Below are 22,947 nucleotides of genomic sequence, written 5' to 3' on the forward strand. Positions count from 1 at the left end.
CTGTCTGAAGCACAGCCTATATCAGTACTCACTGAGTGAACCAAATTATGCGCAGCCGTGCACGCACGCACACACACGCCCACACATAGACACACACACACACACACACACACACACACACACACACACAGTACAGTAAACAGTATACAGCAGGCTGTAAGTCATATTGAATCATTGTCTCACCTAGTGTAGAAGTAAACGCCTGTTCTTGCGTCCTGCATATACATCCACAATCTACTCAGGCGACAACTTTGCTGTTAAGTCATCCTCAATGTTCAGAATGGCAAGTGTTGTTGAGCGCAGCCAACATGGAATCCTCCTCATGGCAGAGAAACTCCTCTCTGTGGTAGCAGATCCAATTGGCAGAGTCAGTGCCAACTGTAGCATCTTGAACAGATTGGGATAGCTGTCCTTTTTAACTGTCTTTTTAAGATGGTCAAGGTCAAGTGAAACTGTTGTGCTTGACGAGGCGAGGCTTTCACCAGATCCATCTCTGCTCCAAGCAGGACAGGATGGATTTTCAGTGGCTGTGCATATCTTTCTAGGAGAGGTTCCACTCCGTTCTTGTCACATTTAAACACTGCTGCACATGCCTGTGCAAGTTCTATTGACTCCCCCGTGAACAGGGGTGTCACACCAAATTCTGGGCCCCGGGTACAATGATTCACTGTGGGGCCCCTGTGATTTAACTATTGAAAAATAGCAGATATACAAGCTCACAGCGCGGCACCGAGTGCCGCGCTGCGAGCTTGTAGATCTGCTATTTTTGAAAAATCATGAAAATCTTTGAATATTTCAAATCCTTCTAAGGTTTTTTGAAAAATCTATGTTTCGATGTCAGTGGAGCTCAAACCTTTTCATGTGAAGGACCCCCAAAATGATATGTATTTGGCCACGGACCCCCATCTCAAAATATTTAGTTCTCGGTGCCGCGCTGTGAGCTTGTATATCTGCTATTTTTCAATAGCTAAAGTATAAAATAATTAAGGCCCCTCCTCCACCTTGGGCCCTGGTAACTCAGTCCCACTTTAATAATAATTAAGGCCCGTCCACCACCTTGGGCCCTAGTAACTCAGTCCTGCTTTAATAATAATTAAGGCCCCTCCACCACCTTGGGCCCTGGTAACTCAGTCCCACTTTAATAATAATTAAGGCCCCTCCACCACCTTGGGCCCTAGTAACTCAGTCCCACTTTAATAATAATTAAGGCCCCTCCACCACCTTGGGCCCTAGTAACTCAGTCCCACTTTAATAATAATTAAGGCCCCTCCACCACCTTGGGCCCTAGTAACTCAGTCCCACTTTAATAATAATTAAGGCCCCTCCACCACCTTGGGCCCTAGTAACTCAGTCCCACTTTAATAATAATTAAGGCCCCTCCACCACCTTGGGCCCTAGTAACTCAGTCCCACTTTAATAATAATTAAGGCCCCTCCACCACCTTGGGCCCTACTAGTAACTCAGTCCCACTTTAATAATAATTAAGGCCCCTCCACCACCTTGGGCCCTGGTAACTCAGTCCCACTTTAATAATAATTAAGGCCCCTCCACCACCTTGGGCCCTAGTAACTCAGTCCCACTTTAATAATAATTAAGGCCCCTCCACCACCTTGGGCCCTGGTAACTCAGTCCCACTTTAATAATAATTAAGGCCCCTCCACCACCTTGGGCCCTAGTAACTCAGTCCCACTTTAATAATAATTAAGGCCCCTCCACCACCTTGGGCCCTAGTAACTCAGTCCCACTTTAATAATAATTAAGGCCCCTCCACCACCTTGGGCCCTAGTAACTCAGTCCCACTTTAATAATAATTAAGGCCCCTCCACCACCTTGGGCCCTAGTAACTCAGTCCCACTTTAATAATAATTAAGGCCCCTCCACCACCTTGGGCCCTGGTAACTCAGTCCCACTTTAATAATAATTAAGGCCCCTCCACCACCTTGGGCCCTAGTAACTCAGTCCCACTTTAATAATAATTAAGGCCCCTCCACCACCTTGGGCCCTACTAGTAACTCAGTCCCACTTTCCTACCCCTTGTGACGCCCCTGCCCGTGAACCGCCTGTCAAGTTCAGCGATCAGAGAATCCAATACGGGCAGATAAATGTGTTGGTGAAATGTGTCACTCTCTGTCACACTCTGACTCACTTCTGTGACTGTCTCACTTTCATCATCCATTTGGCGTTGGCCCAAAGTAGACGTTATCAGGAAACCCGACAGGGAGGAGGGGGGTGGAGTCACTGGAGTGGTCTGCAGTTGGGCCAGGGGCAGGGGCTGCTACTGCTTCAGTATCCTCCTCAGTTACAGTCACCGCCGCCACGTCTTTCACCTTGTCCTCGCTGAACTTTTTCTCTGATTCCCACACCGTGCTCCACGTATCAGTGTTTGCCTGCCTTAGAGATTTGAAGTGAGCTTTTAGATTTTCTGCAGCCTGGCAGAGCGTGGAATTGCTGGACTGCAGGGCCTTGTGTGTAACGTGGATCACACGCAGCATATCCTCAGATAAAACCAGACATGCAATGAATGACATTCTTGTCATGTGTTCATTTAGGCCAGTGGCATCAACAGCCCATCTCCCTCCCTCATCACTAATGTCTTTTAGGCACCCAGTGATAGCAGAGTAGTGGGTTTTAACTGCATGCACGGCCCTCCACTTCCATGCCCATCTCGTCTCACTGGGCTGTACCATTTCCTTTTTTTCATGTGCAGTGATTTCTGGATTTCAATAAATTTATGGTGATTTGACGGTTGTGCAAATACAGAGAACAGTTTATCAATAACGTTCAGGAATGTTTTCACGCTGCGATTGACAGTGCAACACTCTACAAGCACCAGATTTAGTTTGTGTGCCAAGCAGTGAATATAAGCTGCGTAGGGATAGGTCTCTTTGATGCGCTGCTGTACTCCTGACAGGTGCCCCGACATTACAGAGGCACCATCGTAACTCTGTGCAACAATTGGGATGTTTTTGAGACCACCCATCTCCAGTCCTGTGTTTATAGCGTCCACGATCCCAGCCGCATCACGAGATGCTGAACAGTCAAGGAAACACAGAAAACGCTCCTTGATTTCAAGCTGCTCTGTTTATCTTAAACAAATCGACAACTGTTCCGTTTTGGAGGACCTGGCTTCGTCTGCCATAATATAAAAAAAAAAAAAAAACATATCCTGCACAGCTTTTGCAATGTCTGCATAAACCAAATTAGCACATATTTCAATTATTTCATTCTGGAATTTTGGACTTGTAGAATTAAAATAATTTGACTGCATGCTTTCAAAATCAGAATCATATTTAGAATACCAGCTGCAAAACTCACGAAAATTGCCCTGTGAGTCTGATTCTTTCCCCTCCCTGTGTCCACGGAAAGGCAATCCAAGTTTAGACAACAGACAACAGACATCAACCACTTTGCACAAATAAGATCTGTTCTTCTCAACAGTAGCTTTATGACTATCTGATAGTTTAGCTGTAGCCTGTAGATGCGCTCTTTTTAAAGTTGTCCCATTTAATGATGCAGTTCTTATGGCCTTCAGATATTGCGTGTTTGTCCAGTTTAGAGCCCAGCTTACTCCAGTCACTCACTCCATCCTTACGAAATGAATCCTTGACGCTGCTGTCATTCTGGAACTGCCGGCAGGGAAAACAAAAGACGGCGTCCTTTGCAATAGAATATTCATTCCATGGGTGCTTATTGCAATAAATGGTGGAAAAAGATCTTCTGCTTTTTCCAATCATGTTTTGGGGGAATTCAGATAGAACAGGTTGCTTGTCCACCGAAGGCCCCGCGGCCTCATCCACTCTAACTAATGGCCCCGGGCTGGGTGGTGGTTCTGGGGCCTCATCCACTCTAACTGATGGCCCCAGGCTGGGTGGTGGTTCTGGGGCCTCATCCACTCTAACTGATGGCCCCAGGCTGGGTGGTGGTTCTGGGGCCTCATCCACTCTAACTGATGGCCCCGGGCTGGGTGGTGGTTCTGGGGCCTCATCCACTCTAACTGATGGCCCCGGGCTGGGTGGTGGTTCTGGGGCCTCATCCACTCTAACTGATGGCCCCAGGCTGGGTGGTGGTTCTGGGGCCTCATCCACTCTAACTGATGGACCCGGGCTGGGTGGTGGTTCTGGGGCCTCATCCACTCTAACTGATGGCCCCGGGCTGGGTGGTGGTTCTGGGGCCTCATCCACTCTAACTGATGGCCCCGGGCTGGGTGGTGGTTCTGGGACCTCATCCACTCTAACTGATGGCCCCGGGCTAGGTGGTGGTTCTGGGGCCTCATCCACTCTAACTGATGGCCCCGGGCTGGGTGGTGGTTCTGGGGCCTCATCCACTCTAACTGATGGCCCCGGGCTGGGTGGTGGTTCTGGGGCCTCATCCACTCTAACTGATGGCCCCAGGCTGGGTGGTGGTTCTGGGGCCTCATCCACTCTAACTGATGGACCCGGGCTGGGTGGTGGTTCTGGGGCCTCATCCACTCTAACTGATGGCCCCGGGCTGGGTGGTGGTTCTGGGGCCTCATCCACTCTAACTGATGGCCCCGGGCTGGGTGGTGGTTCTGGGGCCTCATCCACTCTAACTGATGGCCCCGGGCTGGGTGGTGGTTCTGGGGCCTCATCCACTCTAACTGATGGCCCCAGGCTGGGTGGTGGTTCTGGGGCCTCATCCACTCTAACTGATGGCCCCGGGCTGGGTGGTGGTTCTGGGACCTCATCCACTCTAACTGATGGCCCCGGGCTGGGTGGTGGTTCTGGGGCCTCATCCACTCTAACTGATGGCCCCAGGCTGGGTGGTGGTTCTGGGGCCTCATCCACTCTAACTGATGGCCCCTGGCTGGGTGGTGGTTCTGGGGCTGCTGCTAGCGGCCGGGCCTGCGGGCCTGGCGGCTCTGCTGGGGCCGCTGGTATCTCAGCAGAATCTGCTGCTATGGTAGGGACCGGCTGCTGTTGGCTGCCGTCGTCAGGCGGCTGCGGCTCCTGTGTTGGCGTTTTACGCTTCAGAAATGGACGGATATCCATGTTTGCTGCTGAATTTGTTTGAGCTATCAGTCACGCTACAGGTACACACCACAGATATAAAAAGCTAGATACCTCGTCCACCCACTGCAGTTGATTGGAGCGACCCGTCTCGCCTTGGTGGGCTCAAAAGAGGAAGTGTCGAGGGCAGGCTGCCACTCAAAAACACTACTGGCCAATCACAACGCGTCTTTTCCGGGACTTTCCATTCAAACCTGCCCACCGACCTTACGCACACAGAAGAATTCCAAGCCTGTCAATCAAAAATGCCCACCAAGGCGAGACGGGTACCAGAGAGCCGGAAGAGGCGTCTACCTTTTTATGTCTGTGGGTTCAGGTAGGAAGAGGGAAGACTCACTTACTTCCGTCTTCCATTCCATCACACGTGAATGCGAAAAGAAAATCATGTCACATGACATGACTAGGCCTACTCTTAAATTAAATTATTACAAAACAACTAAACATAATAGAATTCATATGTATTTCCCACAATTGTTTTATTTTTATTGATAGTTAAAAAGTGCACGCAAAAAATATATTTTATTGAACATGTTTTGTCTAAAGTGCACAAGTCTGCCCGCCTGTCCCCCTGGCCATTTTGAGTGCTCTCCTTTTTTTCATTGGTTGAACAAATGTATTTAATTTAAGGTAGATATTTGTTTTGTAGAAAGCAATATATTTTTTTCTAAATTAAGAGATGCTTATAAAATGTGGTATTTTTCCTTCTTTGATGTGATGCTATACACTATATACAGACTAATTTAGCTGTGGACCTCCTTGAACCCCCTCAAGGACCCCTGGGGGTCCTCGGAACCCCACTTTGAGAACCACTGGCCTTTAAATAAAGACAAAAAGTAGTAGGATGAAAGATTAGACCTGCACACTGCCTCTTGCTAGTTCAAGACAATCATGTATTAGAGCAACATTACAATTTACTGCAATCCCTAACTTTTTGTCTCCACCAGCCGAAAGGCATGGGGAGAGACTCCGTTTTCGACCCTGTCTGTCCGTCCGTGTGTGAGTGTCTGTGTGTCTGTGCGTCCGTCCATCAGGTTTTACCAGCTAATCTCTGGCACCGTTGGCCTGGTCACTGCCAAACGGTGCACACACACTCCCTGGATACCAATTCAGAACCTCTGCCCCACGTTTTTAATTCACATGGGCCTGTTCTAGCGCCACCATGAGGCAGACTTTTGCAAAACTAACTTTTGCCAGTACTCCTGCATATTTTGTCCAAAAATCACACAAATGGGTAGACAGTATCTCTACAGGCAGCTTGTGATTACAGAGACATTCTGCATGCACATTCCCACTAGCTCAAGGAACAACCACTCTTTTCACATTGGCCTGTTATAGTGCCACCAGCAGGTCGACTTTTGCCAAACACATTTTTGGATCAAAATCCCTCAAATCATGCATGCAATCATGTCACATTGCCGTTAAAGGCCAAAGAAAACATGACACCCTTTTCACATTTAGCGACGCGCCACCAGGACCTACCTGACCTGGTGGAGACCTGTGCTCGGAAGAGCACTGCTTCTAGTTTTTTCTTTTGTGAAAAGGACATTATTTTGACCACTCTGGAGTATAGAGTATGTTATGTTATGTTCCTGTGGTCTGGTAGGACACCTACAGGTTGAAGAGGGGTACTGCAGTAACTAAAAACAGAAGGTGATAAATCCATGCTGGAACATGAATGTTAATCTGATTGTATTGAATGTTTCCATTTCCCACAAAAGAATATTAAAAACTAAATGTATTAGTAGGACAGTATGAGTCACCAGAAAAAGGGGTGTTTTTGATGACTTTATCCTGGTTAAAATGGAGTTTGAAGTTACAATGGGTGTGTATGGGAACGGGCCCAGACAGCATAATGCATTTCATATTAATCACACAGCTGATTAGACTTAATGAGCTTGACCTGAGGATTTAAAGTACACCACTATTAAGGAAACTGCAAAGATTTGGTTGTATTCAACATTTTTTTTTTATAAAAGTAGAAAAAAGGTCCACAGTAAATTGGAATTGTCCGATGGATATAAACATATTTGGTAAAATAATTTGTGACTCTCCCTCTGGCAGAGTCAACTTCCTTTGTTGCAAAGAACAAAAACAAATCACACAACAAATGCTTCACACAAAATTAAAATAATGCATAAGTAAAAGCAAAAACATAGCAATAATAATAATAAAAAACAGTAATAGACACTAGGACAGTGCAAATTGATTGTCATACAAATTATTGCAATCAATGATTTGTGTATTTGGCTTTGGACATTGGAACATTTAAATCAGACTTGCCTTTTAGGCTTTGTAAATAAAAGTTGCATGGAACATAAAAAGGTAAATGGTGCATTTATACAGCGCCACCTACTGCTCATCAGGAGCAACTGGGGGTTCAGAGTCTTGACTTAAATATACAAATAAATGACTGACAGTGACTGCGACCAATCATCAACATACATAATGGACTACGTCCACAAATACAACAACCTCTTAACAGACACACATCCATGAAGATGTCACATGACTCCTTACAGCAAGGGTCTTCAACAGGGGGTCCGGGACCCCTAGGGGGTCCTCAGAGTTACTACACGGGGTCCTCCTAATCTTTTTGTGATAGAAGCTTTTTTTTCTCCTTTTTTATATTAACCACTTCTTGAACCCTAGCGTCCATATTCTGATAACTTTTGCCAAAAATAGCCGTTCGCAGCGCGAGGCGTTGTGAGCTTGTAGATTGGCTATTTTTGGAAAAGAGCGTTGGTGTAGAGGAGAAAAAGAGCAGACTAAGTACAGAGTGATAGGTTAAGTTTATTAAGTATTGACGGTTCAAGTGGTTAAATACTGTATCTGAAAACCCAAATTGACATGAAACCAAAATACACTGATGATTGTGCCGTCAAACGATGAAACTATATGGAATCTATGGGTTGTGGGGGTCCCTGCTTCATCTCTCTCTCAACTAAGGGATCCTTGGCCTGAAAACGTTGAAGACCCCTGCCTTACAGGGTATTGTTTGGACAAGAAATTGCTTTTCCAGTGGAAGTTATGCTAAACATAAGCAACAACGTCACGTGCAATATAAACATGGAATGCATTTTTAAAGGTGAGTGCAGTGACCACTTATCCATTGCATCCTATGGGCGGTGGGGTTCATTTGGTGCAGACCTGCGCGTGCATTTACTGTTAAGGCATCTATAGAGACACACAGGAACCTACAGATTCACACCCACAATTGAGACAGTGACACCACTTGGGCTAAGGGAGAACGGTGCACTGCAAGCCAGCCCATAGAAGTCAAACTGCAATTCAACTGTAGTTAGCTTACTTTTAAAATAATCCTACATGAACTGAAGACAATATTGAAGTAAAACTATGTTTCCAAATGTATGGACAGTCTTAGTCAACATATCTTCTTGTTTAAATAGATGAAGTGTTTAACATTTAATTTGATAGTTGAATGTGTTAACCATACAGAGCAGAGGGAGACAGTAGACAGAGAACATGTCTAGAGCACCACAATGTGATTCTATAGAGACAGGGCCGTTTACACATTCCAGCCCACGATTGAGACACCACCACCACTAGGGCTGTCACGATATGACATTTTACATGACGATTAATTGTCACTCAAATAATTGGCGATTAACGATTGAATTGTGTTTTTGTCGTTGATAATTACATTTCTGTTTGGCTTTTAGGTTTTGAAGTTGTACATGGCAGATATGATACATAACCTAAATATACAAAGAAATTACTGACATATTTGACAACTTACTACTTAAAAAATAACTTTGATAGTGGAAATAGCCGATCTACAAGCTTGTGAGCTTGTAGATCGGCTATTTCCACTATTTCTGACATTTTTCAACATTCACGATGATGACGATTATGACAAAATAATTGCGATAATGTCAAATAATCACGATTAGACGATTATGTAATAATTGTGACAGCCCTAACCACCACTTTGGGTAAGGGAGAACTGTGTACTGCAGCTGCCAATGCAATCCTTATGAGAGCCCCCCCCCCCCCCCCCCCCGTCCCGTCCCATTTGGGACACCATATACATTGAGTGACATATATTGTGAATCTACATGAGTAGAAAGTCTTTATTTTTAGGTTTAGCTTATAACTTTTTATCAATTTCACCACTTTTGCAGTAGAATGTTATACAAGAATCCATGTCATGTATGGGAGGCCTTAGAGATGAGGAAAAGCTATGTTGTGTTTGGTCCTGTCTCATAAACTGTTTACTGTCAGGCAGAAAAACCTTTTCAGTCAGTCAGCCAGTCTATGTACATTTCAGACATTGATCTACAAGCTCACAATGTGTCTCAATGCGACACATTCATTTGTGATGCTTGTGAATCAGCTATTTTCAAGTCAGTGTTGATCTTGACAGCAAATTATTATGTAGTTTTAATCAGTCTTTTGAATAAAATTCCATTTAGTTTTAGTCATATTTTTATTTATTTTAGTTTTAGTCTAGTTTTAGTTGACTAAATATTTTTTTGGTGGGCCGTGATGGCATGCCTGATTTTATACTTGGTTGCGTGCTGAAAATAGCCGATCTACAGGCTCACAACCCTTTCGCACTGTGTCGCGTTGTGAGCTTGTAGATCGTCTATTTTCAGAGAGCAACACTCAACCATAACCAAATATAAAATGACTTGTCTTTTAGTTCTACTGGATCTCTTCTCCACTAATAGTCCCTCCCTGACATTTTATGAAATTGACAATTCTATATTTAGTCTTAGTTTTAGTCATCATAGCTCAGTGTTTGTTTAGCTTTTATTTAGTCAGTGAAAAAGGTAGACATTTTTCGTCATATTTTAGTCGTCAAAATCAACACTACTTTAAAGTTGTACTATGTAACTTTTTTTATAAAACAAATCTTAAAATTCTCCTAACTATTAAATCACAAAAGTTTTAGAAGATCCGCGCCGTGAATTTCAGCCTGTAAAGCCTTCTCTGTATGTAAACTAAGCCGTGGACCGGATCTCGCGCCAAAATTGCGTCATCACACTACCGGCCAATCACAGCGAGGGTTATACAACTGCCGGCCAATCACAGCGCATCTTGAAGTGGGGTCGCTATGGCAGCCATATTTGTTGTCGCCCGTTTGTACCATCCCTTCTCTAGGTAATTTCGCCTACCAGGCAGGGTGAAGGAGTCCGTATCTCTGGAATTACTGAACGCACAGGAACAAGGGACCCCTTAAAAGATAGATCTCAGCGAGGTGGAGGCAGACGCGGGGGTCTGAAGGTACGAAAAACGTCCGAAAGACGCGGACGCGACCGCGGTTTGCTATAGGGCTAATGACCACTAGTTGGGCATCTTACACAGTATGGCTTTAAGTACATTTTGATGCCAATACTTTTGCACTTTTACTCCAGCAAATTTGGAATTCTAGAGTTTTACTTTCATCAGAGTATTTCTACGTTGCAGTATTGACTGTACTGTGGACATAAATAAATCTTACCTACAATATATACATAAATATACATACCCTATATACATAACAATGCATACACTATACATAAATATATACATAAACTATGTTGCTGTCTGCTGGACACCTTGGATGTCCAAAATGCTTCTTGTGTTCAAACACATCCATAACAACCATATTGGTTGATGTCAACTCATCAGAGACATTATCTGTCCTCACAAAGACACACTGAGGAGGAGGAGAATAAGGGGTCCTTTAGCCCAAACCCAGGGTAGAGTGGTTCAGTGAATGTGGACTGGAAGGTATAAAGGTGTTTCAGTGAGTCAGAGGACACCTCATAGAAGGACAGAGTTCCAGCAGCATGGTCTACATACACTGCTACTCTGTTGGAGCCAGAGAGATCAACAGGGAGGTGAGTGATCCTACTATTGTGAGAGACCCAGTAAAGGCCTGACCCACAGAACAGACTCCAGGACAGATCATTGTCCCCAAGTCTATGAGGACCCTCTCCTCTCCTGCTGATTCCTCTGTAAGACACTCCTATCTCAACCCCTCCACTCGTCTCTACCTCCCAGTAACAGCGTCCAGTCAGACCCTCTGTACACAGAACCTGATAACACTCATCATCAAATCTGTCCTGATGATCAGGGTATGACTGAAGCTCCTCCCCCTCTGGCCGAGTCACCTTCCTGTTGCTCTCAGACAGAAAGAGTTTTCTGCTCGCTGTGTTGGGATCCAGTGTGAGACGATGGAAGTCTGATGAGAGAACAAGACAGGAAATATTAAAAAATATTTAATATTTAAAAAGTATTAAAATATTCACAGAGAGAAAGAGATCGAGAGAGAGAGAGAGAGAGAGAGAGAGAGAGAGAGAGAGAGATTGGTTTACAGTAACTGAGTACACGATAACTTATAAGTTAATGTTGTGTAGTTAAGGTACTATTACCTGAGTATTTGTATTACTGGATACTTGTGACTTTCACTACATTTCAAAGACACATATTGTACTTTTAACTCCACTACATTTGTAGGAAGAGAAAACATTTTTTTTTTCTATAATTTTTATCCCACGATTTTGCAACCCATTTTATCACCCAGTGCCAATTGCCTATGTAATCCTGGGCTCTGCTCTCCCTCTGCCGCGCCTGGGGAGACAACGGACTGACCTCATGCTTCCTTCAATGCATGAGTAGTCCAAGTTGTTTCTTTTCACCTGACAGGGGGGATTTCCCCGGGATGGACGTAGCGCGTGGAAGGAACACATTATTCCAACCAGTTCCTTTCCCCTCCATCAAGCGCCCCGGCTGGCCAGGGGGAGGCATTATTGAGACCAGGATTACTGCATGTTTTTGTGAGGGTATCAACCCTAGGAGACACGGGGAGAACATGCAAACTCCACACAGAAAGGCCCTATCGCCGACCCCACCTAGGGTGTGGGCGCTGATGACGCGGAGGAGAAACACGCCCCCAGCACCCACAGCGTCCCCCGGCGGGAGTCGAACCCAGGACCTTCTAGTGTGAGGAGAAGCGCTAACCACTGCGCCACCGTGCCCCTAGAAAACATTTATTTATTATGAATTATTATGCCCTATGTTCTTTTTGTTGTAAAGACTGCTTGTAGATCGGCTATTTTTATTATGATTGATAGGCTATTAGTATTGATTTTGTCAACTAAAACTATGACGAAAAATGTTTGTCAACTTTTTTCACAGTGGAAAACTAAATAAAAACTAAACACACATTTAAGATAATATGACTAAAACTAAGACTAAATTTACTGACAATTTTGTAAAAAATAAATTAAAGTAGACTAAAATGTTAGGGAGGGACTAGTGGAGACGAGATCCAGTAGAACTAAAAGACAAGTAATTTTATGTTTGGTTCTGCTCGGGTGTTTTTGTCAGTGGTGCCAGGGGGTCCCTGGAGCTCCGGGGGTCCTGGAGGTTGTGGTTTGGCAGGCAAGGAGTGTTTGTGCAAAGTTTGGCATGGATAGGGGGAACAGTGGCGGAGATGAGTAGGGCAAAAGTGTGACGTGACGTCACGTGACGTGACGTGACGTGACGTGACGTGACGTGGCGTGGCGTGGCGTGACGTGGCGTGACGTGACGTGACGTGGCGTGGCGTGACGTGACGTGGCGTGACGTGACGTGACGTGACGTGACGTGGCGTGGCGTGGCGTGGCGTGACGTGACGTGACGTGGCGTGACGTGACGTGACGTGACGTGACGTGACGTGACGTGACGTGACGTTACAGACAGACAGACAGACAGACAGACAGACAGACAGACAGACAGACTGACTGACTGACTGACTGACGGACTGACTGACAGCCGGTGGAGGATTTGATAGTAACTGCGACCTGACGGTCACAACAAGCTCACAACACGTCACACATGAGGCCAGAGGTGGAAGGACTATTCAAATGTTTTACTTACCAGTAAGACTCCCTAAACGGGAGATAAGCGACCATCACGTCGCATACACAAACTTTAGAAGTCAATGGTAGCCAATCAGGAGGGAATATGGGAAATGGGACAGATCCATGTTGATGACATGACTTTAGACATACTGTGTACCGCTTTGCGTGATTTTCAGGCCAAAATCTGTAGGAGCAGTGTCCAAAAATGTGTTTGAAAGAAATCGGCCTGATGGTGGCGCTATAAGAGAGCCATGTGAGAAATCAGGGCTGGAGGTTGTGGTTTGCCATCCAAGGAGTGTGTGTGCAAAGTTTGGCATGGATAGGGCCAACGGTGGCAGAGATAAGAGTAGAGCCAAAAGTGTGACGTGACGTGTGACGTGACAGACAGCCAGTGGAGCTTTTCATAGGCAACGGTGGCAGAGATAAGAGTAGAGTAAAAGTACAAAAGTAATGGAATCAAAATATACTCAACAAAGTTTAAATATACCAACAAAGTAAGAACACCAATGTTTTTCTTTTTCACAAATAGCATATCTACAAGCTCACAACGCACTGAGATGCAGCACACTGTGAGCTTGCAAATCTGCTATTTGTTTGAAAAGCCAAATTATAGGCTTTAAGTGGTTCTGTGTGTATTTTATTAATAATTTAAAACTGAAAGTAACTATCAACTAACCCTGTTAAATAATTGTAGTGGAGTAAAAAGTACAATATTTGCCTCAGAAAGTATGGAGTATAAGTATAGGCTACAAAGTATTGAAGAAATGAAACAACCTGGTAAAGTACAAGTACCTCAATAATACCTGAGGACTGTGAGGAGGCTCTGTCTTAATAAACATTTCTGTTTGTGCATAAAAGCTGGTCTGACCCTCTAAACCAGTGGTCCTCAACCTTTTCAGGCCGCGACCCCCAAAATAATCATATTTTAACTGGGGACCCCCCACCCTGACGAGCTCTAAGAGTTGAGGCATTATATTTTGTACACTGCGTATTTTTCCCCCAAATTGTGCGTACATTTGATCTCAGGCTTGATAAATAAATTCAAATAACACGCCCTTAAATATTCTTGATACGCCCCGACTTTACGACCAGAACAAGTGGAATACGTCCTAACAACGAAAGAAAAGCTAATAAACTTCCCTTCATGTCCGCGTCCCACACACACACACACACACACACACACACACACACACACACACACACACACACACACACACACACACACACACACACACACACACACACAGGTACCAACGGTACAATCTTTGACAAGGAGGCTATAGCACTGCAGCCGACATGAATGACACAAGTCACTGCCATGAATACTTTGGGATATTAATTTAAACCATACCCGTGCCGTGCACAGACAGAGTGCGTTCATTTGGTTACAAGCAATAATTCCCCATGGCCATGATCTCACAGGCTCGCCACATTAATGACAGATATCCTGGAAACTAAAGGTCATCTGAATGCAGTGGTTGCAGAATGAATGAGGCTCTAAGCATTGATGGATGAAGGCTGGCTGGTGTTGAGTGATCTCCAGGTGGCATAAATAAATCCACGGCGCCCACGGGGAAGATGGTGCGCTGTGGGCACAGGTGGAGCGTCGGGTTTCATCATTAACTCCAGCATAGTGTACAGTAGCTACTGTATACATTGAGAGACCCCACGGTTATGTTTGGATATTCATTTTAACCCAATATCGGCGACGAGCGCAATGCGCCTTTGAGTGCTTAAACTATAACAATCATGTACCGGTATATACAATTCCCGCACGGGCTGGCCATCTCCCCGGTGGACCGTGGACCCCTAAATAAATCATCCACAGCGTGCGCTGGGCTGGGCACAGCCAGGTTTGGACCTTCGGGTTTTATCCTTAATAAAGGACTCACGTCACTGTTTAAATTGGAGGCTCACAGTCCACGAAAATGTAAGATTACAGCCACGCCGAGCTGGTCCCGAAAATGCACTCGCATGCGTTCGTATCTGTGCTTGTTCTGAGCCAGATCTGCAATAGACTGTTAGTGTTAAAGCACTTAATGTAGATTGCTTCCATATTGCTAGATTTAAATTGCTTGTCATTGTAACTTGGAAATAAAATCGGCGTACATGTCCATGATGTAGCCGGCTATATGCTTTTATAAAATGTAATATTTTCACAGGATTATTTATTAGTGTGTTAGATACTGTACATTTTCGAGTGGAAACATGTGTCCATTGCCTGTCAGATAGTTAGTCTACAATGGAATAAGAGGTGTAAGATGAATCCTACACCACCTCTGAACTTGACGTGAGATTTGATCCTACCCTACACCAACGTCAAAGTCACATTGAAATGATAAATGCAGAGACTTGCCTACATTTCGGTTTACGCCAAAATGTTATCTGCACCGCGTTGATAAATGAGGGCCAGTGTGTTTGGGGGACATTAAGCAGAATGTGTGGCAGAAGGAGGGTTGAACATTACAGAAGGTGTGTCAGGTAGAGGGAGTGTTTTGTAAACAAGCATCAGCTGGTGTGAAGGACCAGGCCAAGAGCAGAGAAACCTCCTGCATTCACTGGAAGCTCTACTGAAGAGCTTTCAGGACAGCATCCAGGGAGGGAGGGGCCAACAGAGGATAACACACTGTATACAAATACAGACAGACAGACAGACAGACAGACAGACATACATACATACAGACAGACAGACAGACAGACAGACAGACAGACAGACAGACAGACAGACAGACAGACAGACAGACAGACAGACAGACAGACAGAGAGACAGACAGACAGACAGACAGACAGACAGACAGACAGACAGACAGACAGATACTCACATCTTGAGAGGAGTTGAGGATTAGGATCAGAATTCCAGAATTCTCCTCCATGTTTCACTCTGTAGGAAGTAGAACAACAATGCATCAATGTCTGACTGTCTAACACAACGTCTCCACTACCTGACACTACAGTGTTTCTGCTACCAGTGAAATTATGGGAATTTGCTAAAATTGTGGGAACTTGCAAAAGAAAAATATGTGTTTTGATTAAAAAAAGGTGATTGAAAAGGTGACCCTTTCCTTACTAGGCTAATGTCGTATACCTTTATGAACGTGGCAAAGCTCAGTTTACAAGGAGTGCAATGAATGTTGCATCAAGTAGGATTCATTTAAATTGTCATTATTTGAATTTTAACGGAGCAGATAATATAGACATTATGTTTTATTGAACAAGGGAAGAGATTATATCCTCTGCCCTGAACAGAGTCGGTGGGCGCACACACACACACACACACACACACACACACACACACGCATGCACGCACACGCACGCACACACACACACACAGGAGCACTGTTTTTTTTCACAGCAGTTTTGCTTCTGTGTGAACATGAACAACGGGTGAGGTGATGACTTTATAAACTTTATGTGTAAAAATGCAGGGTTAATGAAATCATGCAAGCCCAGCTTATTTTGCCTATTTTGCCTGGATATTTTGCTGCAACAGATTATACACATAAACAAGAATCTTCAGCAGGTGTATGACTGTATAAATGGGGTGGGAGGAGGGGATTGTTGGGGCAGACTAGCACAATAGACGTTATGCCATTGGAACATGAAACAAGGGAATCACTGCACTAACCAACATGGACACAGTCCAAGTCTACTCACTGCAGAGACTCCAGTCCAGAGAAGTTCTTCAGTCCAGACACCGGCAACACGTTGAAGTTCAAGTCTAATTCTCTCAAATGAGAAGGATTAGATCTGAGAGCTGAGGCCAGAACTTCACAGCTTCTCTCTGACAACCAGCAGTGCATCAGTCTAAATGAGAAATAAAACACACAATGTTTGATTGTCTGCTATAAAATACATTATTCTGAGAACCTGCTTACAACCACCTATTAAAGGACCTGGTCTGGATGGACTGTCTGGGTTTTAGAGTAGAAAACCAGACAGAATAACACGAACTGAACTAGTAAGACACCTCAGGGTGACTTGCGACCTCAGGGTGACATGCGACAATTCTTGGCCATCTGGCCAACCACAGTGTTTCTCTTACGATTCTAGTTGTTGTCATTCTGGAGGGAGTTTGATCATGTTTTTGTGAGGGTATCAACCCTAGGAGACACAGGAAGAACATGCAAACTCCACACAGAAAGGCCCTATTGCCAACCCCACCTAGGGTGGGGGTGCCCATGTATGTCCTTAAAGACACAATGAAATGACTATTTGGGGTATTTTATTTTGAAGTTTCAGTTTGAAAAGGAAGCCTGTGTGTTTCTGAACCTATCCGAGGGGACCAGCCCTTCAGGCGATGGGATGTAAAATCTGTGTAATGGGAGTAATGGGAGCCAGCAATGGGAAACAAACAGGTGAATCACAGGTAATCAAAGGTTCATTTATATATATATATATATATATATATATATATATATATATATATATATATATATATGTCATCACTTTTTGAATTTCTGTTCACAGGAAAGTAATTAAGAATGGCCTATTTAGGGACCTTTGATATAAATATACACACAAATTGTTTATTTTCTATTTTTTTGGCATCTAGTGTTAGGTATGGCCATATTATCACTACAGATATGCTCTAAAAGTGTGAAAAACTGGTTTGTAAATGAATCTCACCGTAGAGTCTCCAGTCTACAATGAGGACTTTTCAGTGCAGCACAGAGTAGATCCAGGTCCAGTTGGTTGTAACTTAAGTCCAGGTGTCTCAGATGGGATGGATTAGAACTGAGAGCTGAAGACACAACTTCCATGTGTTCCTTCAAGAGGCCACGACCAAAGCCAACAAGTCTGTAATTAGAGGTGGTCAATCAGACCACACACACACACACACACACACACACACACACACACACACACACACACACACACACACACACACACACACACACACACGTCAAGTCAAGTCCATTTATTTATAAAGCAGATTTAAAAACAACCAGGTTGACCAAAGTGCTGTACATCATGAGAACGCAGTAAAAAAAAATACAATACAAAGCAAAAACAATAGAAACATTTGTAAACATTTAAAACCTTGTAAGAACAGCTATAAAAACAAAACATTTAAGATATAAAACAATGACAGGTAAAAGGCACAGGGAGGGAGGGGTCTAGGGCTCAGATGCTAGGGTGAAGAGGTGTGTTTTAAGTCGGATGGAAGGCTGTTCCAGAGAGCTGGGCCAGCCACAGAAAAAGCTCTGTCACCCTTTTGCCTTAGATTGGCCGTTGTAACTTTGAGTGTGTGTGTGTGTGTGTGTGTGTGTGTGTGTGTGTGTGTGTGTGTGTGTGTGTGTGTGTGTGTGTGTGCGCGCGCGGGCGTGCGTGTGTGAGTGCGTGCGTACATGCGTGTGTGTGTGTGTGTGTGTGTGTGTGTGTGTGTGTGTGTGTGTGTGTGTGTGTGTGTGTGTGTGTGTGCGTGCGTGCGTGCGTGCGTGCGTGCGTGCGTGCGTGCGTATCACTGTTGATTTAACTATCATGTTTAGTTATAGTGTAGTGGTGTGAAGGTACAGTACATTGTTTCTGTTCTAAGTTTTCTATTCACATGACTACTAACCGAGCCTTTCTGCTGTTCCTCACAGCTGGGATGAGTCTGCGTCGCCCCTCGTCTGATGTGTTGTATTTGTCCAGGTCCAACTCCTCCAGAACATCCTCTGACATCTGCAGCATGTGGGCCAGAGCTGAACACTGGGTTGGAGACAGTTCTGTCTTTGATCTGTCCCCTGACTTCAGGTACTGTTGGATCTCCTGATGCACTGAGTGGTCGTTCATCTCCATCAAACAGTGGAAGATGTTGATACATCTGTCAGGAGAGGAGTCGCCTGAAGGATCCTTGAACTTCTTCAGGTTGTTGATGGCTCTCTGGATGCTCTCTGGACTGTACTGTGTCTGAACCAGTAGACCTCCTAACAGACTCTGGTTGGACGGCAGTGAGAGACCATGAAGGAAGCGGAGAAACAGGTCCAGGTGACCATTCTTACTCTCTATGGCTTTACTGTTGGCTGCGTACAGGAAGTCCTCCAAGGAGTCACTTTTGTATTCACGTCCATATTTGTCACGTCCCAGGAATGTCTTCAGTACCTTCATGTTCTTCTGTGTGAAACAGTGGAACAGGTAGACTGCAGCCAGAAACTCCTGGATGATCAGATGAACAAAGCAGTAGACTGCTCTCTGGAAGAGCACGCCCTCTCTTTTGAAGATCTCTGTGCACACTCCTGAGTACAGCGAGGCGTCTTTCACATCCAGACCACACTCTTCCAGGTCTTCTTGGTAGAACATGATGCTGCCTTTCTCCAGATGTTCAAACGCCAACCTGCCCAGCTTCAGAAGAACTTCCCTGTCCTTCTCCATGAGCTGCTGTTGATTCTCTCTCTCTTTTCTGTTTCTTTTCTTGTTTCTTTTTTTCCCCTGATGAGGCTCATCATACTTCAGCTCCTTCCTCTTTGTCTGGACCACCAGGAAGTGGCAGCACATGGCAGTCAGGGTCGTGGGCAGCTGTCCTGTCTCGTCTGTCTTCACCATGTCCTCCAGAACGGTAGCGCTGATCCAACAGAAGACTGGGATGTGACACATGATGTGGAGGCTCTTTGACGTCTTCATGTGTGAGATGATTCTGCTGGCCAGCTCCTCATCACTGAATCTCTTCCTGAAGTACTCCTCCTTCTGAGGATCGGTGAACCCTCGTACTTCTGTCACCAGGTCAACATATGCAGGAGGGATCTGATTGGCTGCTGCAGGTCTGGTGGTTATCCAGATGAGAGCCAATGGGAGCAGATTCCCCTCGATGAGGTTTGTCAACAGCCCGTCCACTGATGATGTCACTGTGACATCAGTGATGATGTCATTGTTGAAGTTGAAGGACAACCTGCTTTCATCCAAACCATCAAAGATGAAGCCAACCTTCCAGACAGCGAGCTGCTCTGCTGTGACCTTCTTCAACGTTGGATGGAAAACATGGATCAGTGAGAGAAGACTGTGCTGCTCATCTCTGACCAAGTTCAGCTCCCGGAATGAGAAGGGAACCAGGAGAATGACATCTTGATTTTCCAAACCCTTTGCCCAGTCCAGAGCGACCTTACGCACAGAGAAGGTTTTTCCAATGCCAGCGACTCCCTTGGTCAGAACTCTTCTGATTGGTGTCTCTCTGCCAAGGGGGAGGGGCTTAAAGATGTCACAGCAGTTGATTGGTTGGTCATGGAGGGTGTTCTTCTTGGAGAGCGTCTCAAGCTGGTAGACCTCATGTTGGTTATTAACCCCTTCACTCTCTCCCACTGTGATGTAGAGCGCTGTGAAGATGCTGCTGAGGGAGGGCACTTCAGTGACGTCTGTCACACGATCCAGACTGTTCAAAGTGATCTTATAAACCTTTAAATCCTCCTGCACACTGACACCTGCTATGAGAAGACAATGAAGACATTTTAAACATTCAGCTTCATTCATAACTTTACATTCTTACAGATGTGTACATACATTAGTGTTACATGTCCTCTGTTAGAAAAATAATTTAATACAAATAGAACCAGTAAGACTCCCTAAATCGGGAGATAAGCGACCGTCAGGTCGCATAAACAAACTAGTTAGTAGGCAATCAGGAGAGAATATGGGAAATGGGACAGATCCATATTGATGACATGACTTTAGAGATACTGTGTACCGCTTTGCGTGATTTTAGGGCAAAATCTGTAGGCGCTGTGTCTAAAAATGTGTTTTTCAAAGATCGGCCAGATGGTGGCGCTAGATGGGACAGATGCATTTTGATGACATGACTGTAGAGATAATGTGTACCAGTTTGCGTGATTTTAGGGAAAATCTGTAGCAGCAGTGTCCAAAAATGTGTCTGCAAGAATCGGCCTCATGGTGGTGCTAGAAGAGGGCCATGTGAGAAATGAGGGGTTGTGGTTTGGCAGCTAAGGAGTGTGTGTGCAAAGTTTGGCATGGATCGGGGCAACGGTGGCGGAGATATGAGGCGGGGGAAAGTGTGACGTGTGACGTGACGGAGGGACAGACAGACAGACAGACTGACTGACTGACTGACAGCCGGTGGAGGTTTTGATAGTAACTGCTACCTGACGGTCGCAATAAGAAAATAAATGCCAGGAAAATAATAGTGTGTGATATTTTTGTCTTTAGCTACACTATTTGAAAATGTCTTCTACCATCTAAATATTAAAGTAATTAACAGTGAATGTTAATTAGTGTAAATTGTGTCCAGTCTTACTGTGTCCACTGCTGGTGTGACTGGGTGTCTTCAGTCTACGTCTGGTCCTGAAGATCTTTCCACACTGGGGACAGTCATGGTGTCCTGTTGGAGCAGACTGCTCCCAGTATGAGGTGATGCACTGTCTGCAGAACCAGTGTCCACAGCTGCTAGAGACTGGATCTGTCAGAACCTCCTCACACACTGAACACCTGGACGCCTGCTCTGTCACAACACACACCCTCTTCCTCTTCCTGTGGAGGAGAAGAATGATTTATTATGACTATAGTCCTGGTGGATAGAAGGATATTTATTTATATTATTTATTATGATTATATTCCTGGTGGATAGAAGGATATTTATTTATTATGACTATAGTCCTGGAGGATAGAAGGATATTTATTTATATTATTTATTATGACTATAGTCCTGCTGGATAGAAGGATATTTATTTATTATGACTATAGTCCTGGAGGATAGAAGGATATTTATTTATATTATTTATTATGACTATAGTCCTGGTGGATAGAAGGATATTTATTTATATTATTTATTATGATTATATTCATGGAGGATAGAAGGATATTTCTTATACTGCTTGGGGTTGGAATTATTCATGATTCTTATTTGCTCTGTAAATTAATACAATGTGTACATTTGTAAATTAGTAAAAAAGTTAATACACTCCTATAGAGCATCGCAGCGGAGGTGGTTTACTGATCCCTCTAAAAAATCTCCCATTCATTTTCCCCATAGACATTTACAAAAATATGTATAACAATTATGTTAAGCCTAGAACCAAGCCATACAGGATTGCAGTGAATCATGACCATAAAACCTTTGATCCTATGTGAAAACATATTTTAACATTACATTATTTGATATTCTACATTTAATACCCTTTGGGTATTAAATGGTGGTGGGGGGGGGGGGGGGTTGGACTGAGTTACTAGGGCCCAATAAGGCACTCTGTGCCGCGCTGTGAGCTTGTATATCTGCTATTTTTCAATAGTTAAAGCACAAAATAACGTGTAATAATGCGTTCCCAGTCTAAATGGGTTAAACCCCACCCCCCTATGAAGAACATTCATGGGGGGCCCGCAGTGAATCCTTGTACCCAGGGCCCAGAATATGGTGTGACACCCCTGCCAACAGGAGCAGAATTGGAGCGGAGGACGGTCCTCGATCGCTCCAAGCTGTTCTGGTGGATTTTAAAACTACTTATTAACAGTCACAATTAACCGTTAGTGTTTACTGGTAACATATTTGGCTTTCTCTACTACTGTGATATTCTGAATAGGCCTAATGTTCTGATAATATACTTTTCATATAAAATAAATAAAAAAATGAACCCATTAATTTAGAACTTTGATTGCCAACATAATGAACGGAGGTTTGAACCTACAAACGTTCGGTTACGGCCCTGGCAGTTACAAGACATTGTTTGTGTTGTTCCAGTTGAAGTTCACAGAGATCAGTGTTTCACTATAATTTGTGTATTTGGTATTTTCTTACAGTCCATATCTGTAACCAAACACTTTCCAGTTGACCTTCACAGATATACGTAGGTGATCTTACCTTGTGTGTGGAGGTCCAGGTTCATTGAAGTCTGGAGGATGATGTTTAGAGCGGTCACTCTTCATAGACACACAGCTGGGTGTTGGAGACTCTGCTCTGTGGTCAACACTTCTGGAATCACAACAATATTCATACAATGATCATTGTGAAGTCAATGTGTTCATGATCATTAGTTGTCCCATTACAGAACAATAACATAACACAACATCTCAGGGTTTATCTCCTGTACATTGTTGTATAGTTGAACTTCATGTAAACAAAGGAACACAACACAATGATTACTGAATGC

At 44.3% G+C, this 22,947-nt stretch overlaps 2 protein-coding genes across 2 annotated transcripts in view; both read right to left on the reverse strand.

Annotated features, from left to right (window-relative positions):
- Positions 1-2,492, reverse strand: part of LOC308307236 (NACHT, LRR and PYD domains-containing protein 3-like) — a gene marked incomplete at its 5' end in the record, with an annotated part of 86,942 nt that extends 84,450 nt beyond the window's left edge. The window contains one exon of the mRNA XM_080752409.1: positions 2,212-2,492. Coding sequence (XP_080608535.1) covers positions 2,212-2,492 — 281 coding nt within the window. The remainder of the gene's footprint in view (positions 1-2,211) is intronic.
- An 8,174-nt stretch (positions 2,493-10,666) lies between these two features.
- On the reverse strand, positions 10,667-22,683 carry LOC308307330 (protein NLRC3-like; the record flags this gene model as incomplete). Its single annotated transcript, XM_080752534.1, has 3 exons — positions 10,667-11,212; positions 18,440-20,208; positions 22,659-22,683. The coding sequence occupies 3 exons, from the start codon at positions 22,681-22,683 to the stop codon at positions 10,667-10,669; spliced, it is 2,340 nt and encodes a 779-aa protein (XP_080608660.1).
- Between the last annotated feature and the right edge of the window lie 264 nt (positions 22,684-22,947).

This window comes from Nannobrachium achirus, assembly GCF_963921795.1.
Source record: "Nannobrachium achirus genome assembly, chromosome: 1".
Taxonomy (NCBI): Eukaryota; Metazoa; Chordata; class Actinopteri; order Myctophiformes; family Myctophidae; genus Nannobrachium; species Nannobrachium achirus.